The sequence below is a fragment of the Eptatretus burgeri genome, chromosome 3 (assembly GCF_056783735.1).
Source record: "Eptatretus burgeri isolate ZD-2024b chromosome 3, Ebu_testis_v1, whole genome shotgun sequence".
Lineage (NCBI taxonomy): Eukaryota > Metazoa > Chordata > Myxini > Myxiniformes > Myxinidae > Eptatretus > Eptatretus burgeri.
In genome coordinates this window covers 62557497-62563496 of record NC_140963.1, presented here as the reverse complement: position 1 = coordinate 62563496, position 6000 = coordinate 62557497, and the positions used below count along the sequence as shown (strand labels likewise).

Sequence of the window (6000 nt, the reverse complement as noted above, 5' to 3'; positions counted from 1 at the left end):
TGGCGGAGGTAAAAATCCCCTCCGACGACTCCCACCCCACAACGCACATAAAATCGGTTCTGTAGCAATTGTGAAATGTACACAATTTAAATATGATCTATCCTTCACCAACCAATTCATTTCATTCCTAATTATAACACAGGCCACGGACAGTGTTCAAATAATAATAAATAAATAAACTGGAAACATCAGCTCTTGATAATGTTTTCATTTTATTTTATTTTTTTGGTCCTGATTACATCCTGCAGTTTTATTCATCTTTCTTTCACAAATGTTTTCACAAAAAAAAAAAAACCTTTTTGTGCTCCACAGATGTCCTACTTATTTTGCTGTCAGATTTGTTGGTGTTTCTGCAGGAGAGAGACCAAAAATACACCTTTGCTTCCCTGGTAATTTGTCCATGTTAAATGAGTTTGGACCTCATTGTGTTTTGAGAGCTTTCTATTTCCAAAGCACCTTGTTTTGCAGAATGCATTATTCCCAACCGTAACCTCTCATTCATGCTCAAGTTTCTCTTTATTTCTATAGTGGTACTTCTGTTTGTCATTCAAATGTGTTCATTATGATGTGGTTTGAGCCAAAGTAAATAATAATTTCATGTGCTGTTTCTCTTGTCTGGAATATGTCGGTCATGAGGGGAAGGGGGAGAGGTGGGGGACGTTTAACCCCTTCATCTTTTCATTACCAATTATTCTATCCGTTTCTCCTCTCCCGATTGCATCAGAATTTTACCACATTTTTATATTTCAGGACCAGAAGCCAGCGGTGATCCCTCTACAGAAGCTAATTGTCCGAGAGGTGGCGAATTCCGATCGCGGCCTATTCCTCATTAGTGCATCTCCCGAAGGCCCTGAGATGTACGAAGTGCATGTGGTTTCGCGTGACCAACGCAATGCCTGGAAAGGGTTAATCCGCCATGCAGTTGCTAGGTGAGACCACATCTGAGTGTGGTGCTTCAAAAATAAAATTTCCATGCCAAATAATTCAATAAGCTCTTGTTATGCGTTTTGATACATCTTTACTTCAATGAGAGAAGAAAAAAAAATTCAATTTTTTTTTTTTCTCTCATTCAAATCTGACCCCTGCATTGTTATGTGTACGCCGACATCATGCGATGCCGTATCTGCAGTTTGCAGGACACTGAAGGCTTCACAAACCACAAGATGAAGAGGAATGTTGATGGCTTCCAGGTTGGCAGATGTCAAGCTTTGCAAGGTAGTGTGAAGTTTATTGATCTTCCATGTAGTTAACTTCAAGAATCAATCAAAAAGTAACAATTCACAGTTTACAAGTGGTCTTTTCTCATTATAAGTTTAACTTTTGTCAGAAATACATATTTATTTCACTGATGAATGCTCGATATCACTATATAGCAAAGTCATCTCTCATAATTTCTTGTGTTTGGAGCGTCGAATCGGGGTTGAAAACCCAGACATGCAGAGGAAGTTATTATTATTATTATTTTTTTAAAGGTATAAGGTGGTTAACAAAGCTTTTATATCATGCTAACAAGCTGCATTGCTATTTCCAGAAAGGCAACCACCTACATTACCTTGGTATATTAATTGCCAGGCAAACAGCCTGTCCCTGACACCTGTAATGAATTAATACCGGACATCCTTTCACAAAAATGAAAGTGTCAAAGTGGAAGTGTGGCATTACGCCTTTGGGCAATGAATACACAGCTCATTTGTAAAAAAATATTTCTGCAGCCTTCAGGCCTTGTCTTTATTTCTCTGGTGCTTTGTGCTATTTCTGGCTGGAAATTTGAAACCCAGAACTTTCCCACGTGTAACACAAGGGGGAGCTTTTGTGGTGCAATGGAATTCGTTTTTCTTTTCTCTATTTCTTTCTCTTTTGAGGGATTTTTGGGCAGCGTTGTCTTTTCACGCATTGGTGGAATTTTTAGCGGCGGCGAAAACAAGTTGCACTGAGGGCATTAACGGTGGACCCACAACCGTGTCAACTGGCATCATTTTGTAGATTACACCAGGTGGGACAGGTAGCTTAGCCTCTCACTGAAGATCATTGGTGAGCCAACTGTGCTTTTAGTAACAATAAATTCGTGACAAGGCGATGATCCTGAAAAAACCTCGATGGCCACAATCTCGAATCCAAATCCTTTAAATACTGTTTCCTTCAGCCGGATCTGGATCCATATTCGAGGGGATTAAATGGTGAAATTGACATTTTCAGTACTTTAAAAAAAAAAACGATCGATTTTGGATCATTTGTCTGAAATTAGAATATGAAATATTGTGTATTTCTGCACTGAAAGTGTCCTTGGTGAAAATGAAATACGATTATTCATTCACAGTTGGTGAAAAGACATTGTTCATAACAGGATGTTATTTTACATTTGGATCCTACAGCCATGAATCTTGATAATAATAATAATACGCTTGTTCATGTGTCCATCTGTTTGTCTGTAACATTCCGTCCCACCCATTGGTTGGATAGTTCGCCTGACTCCATCCACAATTTATATTTGGAAAAGAAAAATCACACGGTCGCCATGTTACTGCTGCCTGTGATGCGAAGTCAAAGCCATCTTCAGAGCTTTCATATTCATGATTGCCATTCCCTCCCTATAAGTTTTCCCTTCATTGTAAAATGGCCAAAGTGACGGTTAAAAGGATTTTGAGCTGATTGGCGACGAGGGCCTTCTGAAAATTGGCCTCAGCGATCTTGGCAGTGGTCTGTTAACTTATACACAACCCCCAAAATATCTTTGTGTCATGATAAAAGTGTTTGGCTGAGGTCATTATTTCGTTTTAACAATGTGTATGCGTGCATGAGGAAGAAGATAATTGGTTTCGGCTTGTTTATTGGATTAGCTAGATATCCCTTATTGTCGGGTTTTCCGTGTGTGTGTGTGTGTGTGTGTGTGTGTGTGTGTGTGTGTGTGTGTGTGTGTGTGTGTGTGTGTGTGTGTGTGTGTGTGTGTGCGCGCGCGCACGCAACACGAGGCTCCACAGCACAAACCAGCAAACCGATTTCGATGAAACTTGGCGAAGAGGTGCCATATGGGCTGGGAGTGTGTGCGTTTGAGTTTCGTTGCTAAGCAACCACGCGTTGCTATGCAGCGGCTGAAAAACCACGTTCACTATTTTCAACACTTGTCCTACAGTTTTGAATGTGGAGAAACGAGACCTCGGAATTCAACACTTCGAGATATTTAGAAAATTTTAGTCGAGCCGATTTTTGATTTCGGTTTTATTTTTCAAATGGAAGTCCTTCAAAAATAGGGTGTCTATTTACCGTCATTTTTTATGAGGAGTGCCAGTTGGCAAAATACGCAATTGGAAAAATCTTGCCAGGCAGAGGAACAATTGTATGTGAACCAATACGTCTTGGCAATGAATCTCCGTCGGTGGATCGGTCAGAATGAAAAGCATCGCATCCAGCGCTTCGATCCTAGCAGATCCCTCGTCACCTACCGGCTTGTTGTCACATATCTTTTGTGTATATCTTGCTCGATTGTTAATTGGACAGGTGATCATGATGGGTGGAGAGGGGCTCTTGAGGCTTGAAGTGGTGATGGGATTGACACCTTATGATTGGGAGGGTGTGGACTTGGGTTGAGGGTGGGGGGGAGGAGAGCAAAGAGGGATAGAGTTTGAAGGGGACGGTGAGGCTTTGGGGGAGATGGATTAAGGACTATTGATGGGAGGGGTGTTTGAAGGCTCGGAGTGGGGAGTGAATTGATGCCTAAGGCTTGGGAGGGGAGGGGGAGAAATTGGAGAGCAGGACAGAGTTGGTTGGGGAGGTTGAGGCTTTGGAGGGTGGGGGGAGGGGTTGAGGAGTTGTGGTGTGGGGGGGGTGGATGGTTGAAGGTTTGAGGTGGGGAGGGGATTGATGCCTTAGGGTCGTAGGGGAGGTTGAGTTATTAGGGGTTGGGAAGAGGAGGTTGAGGACGGGGTTTTGATTGGGGAGAGGGGGAGAGTCGAGAACTTGAAGTCACATATTAAATGATATATTAGCATCGAGAAAGGTAACAAACCAGCCATTGGAATATATACATTAGCATCAGTAAAAAAAATGATAGGACAATGGTGAATTAGCAATTATTAATAATAAACCTTCATGCCCTTCAGATGGCCTCCATTAATACTGCGGCCACCAAAGGTGGACGGAGGTTGTGTTTTCACCCATCTGTTTGTTTGTCTGTCTATGAGCAGGATATCTCAAAAAGTTGTGGACGGATTCGGTCGAAACTTGGTGGACAGGTTGGGTGTGTGACAAGGATGAGTTGTTCATATATTAGTGAATATCCAGATCCAGATACTAGAATTTTTTCAGTGATTCTTCACCATTGAGAGATAGGGCCAAATACGATATATATATATCTATATATATAGCACGATATCTCAAAATGTTATGGACAGATTCAGACAAAACTTAATGGACAGGTTGGGCGTCGGCGAATGACAACTTCATTTGATTTTGGTGAAGATCAGGATCTGGATCTGGATACGAGAACTTTTTCCCACCATCACCTAAGGTGGAGGGTATATTTTCACTCATGTTGGGTAGTCGATCGAGTCGAAAAAATTTTTTTTGAGATTTATTCTACCCTTATTATCAGTATTTAAAATGGCGATTTCAGTTAATACAATGGCGATTTCGATGAAACTTGGTTGGTAGGTTCATACCATGACCTAGTTGTGTGCAAATGAGAACCGTTGCTATGGACACCACCGTTGCCTAGCAACGGGACTTTGAATTTTTTGAAAAATCATAAAAAATTAATTTTTTCGAAAATCAAAAATCGGGCCACGAGCGACTGTGGGCAGTCCATTCAGCCATATTGTCAAAAATTTCCAGCCGGATCCTATGAAAACTGTCGGAGGAGATAGACTTTGAATGAACCCTGGTCGAAAACAATAAAAAAACGAAGTTCGTTATATCTCAGAGACTATGAGTCAGATATACATGAAACTGGTACGGTAGGTTCATGGTATGTCCTAGTTATGTGTGAGAGAGAACCGTTGCTACGGACCCCTCGTTGCCTAGCAACGGCCGAAAAACCTCTAAATGTGGGGGTATTTTAACGAAAAAACAATCTGCAGCATTGACTCTTGAAGCTAGAATCATGAATTTTATTGTGCTTAATCCTCAGGTCATTCCTCATCGAACAGGCCCATCGCGTCAGGTTCTATTGGATAGTGGACTACTCATGTCCGCCTACCGGCTTGTCTGTTTGTTTGTCTGTCTGTGAGCAGAATACCTCAAAAAGTTATGAATGGATTCGGACAAAATTTGGTGGACAGTTTAGGTGTGTTACAAGGACAAATTTGCTTAGATTTTGGTGAAGATCCGGATCTGGATACAACAATTTTTTAAAAGTGATTCTTCACCATTGAGAGATGGAGCCATAAACGATATATCGCACAATATCTCAAAAAGTTGAGGACGGATTGGAGCAAAACTTGGACAGGTTTGGTGTGTGACGAGGCCGAATTGATGAGATGGTGGTGGAGATGTGGATCCGGATACTAGAACTCTTATCGTGATTCTTCGCCTTTGAGAAACTGGGCCAAATACGATATACAACATGATATCTCAAACAGTTGTGGACGGATTATGACCAAACTTGGTGGATGTGTTTGTTATGTGACAAGAACAAGCCAGTTAGATTTTGGTGAAGGTCCAAATGCAAATCCAGCCTATCAGCAAGATACAAAACGAAAAGTGTTCAGCCTGGCAGAAGTATGTGCTTCACCGAGTGCCGTTATAGTTCCGATCTGTTTATGCCATTTTTGAATTTCATCGCAAAGTAGTCGAATTTGAAACGCCCTACAGCTGGTCAAAGCCATTCAAGAGGAAGAGGAAGAACAAGTTGTTGCTGACATTGAATAATGAATCAAAATTCATCAAGCAAAAAAAAAAAACCAGTGGAGCTGTTATGTTATTAATATAATGCCTTAGATAAGAGCTCATTTGATTATATCATTCAAAGTTTTTCTCTCCTCTCTCTCTCTCGATAATATGTTTCTG

The 6000-nt window shown here is 41.1% G+C and overlaps 1 protein-coding gene across 7 annotated transcripts in view; it reads left to right on the top strand.

The window, feature by feature from the left end:
* LOC147030046 (rho guanine nucleotide exchange factor 28-like) overlaps window positions 1–6000 on the top strand; it is a 157824-nt gene that overhangs the window by 132699 nt on the left and 19125 nt on the right. For all 7 annotated transcript variants that reach the window (XR_015056199.1, XM_085873743.1, XM_085873739.1 and 4 more), the window contains 3 exons: window positions 313–389; window positions 751–929; window positions 1130–1215. Coding sequence is in view for 6 of the 7 variants with exons in the window: in XM_085873743.1 (XP_085729869.1) it covers window positions 313–389; window positions 751–929; window positions 1130–1215 (342 nt within the window). In the remaining variant the exon portion in view is untranslated. The remainder of the gene's footprint in view (window positions 1–312; window positions 390–750; window positions 930–1129; window positions 1216–6000) is intronic.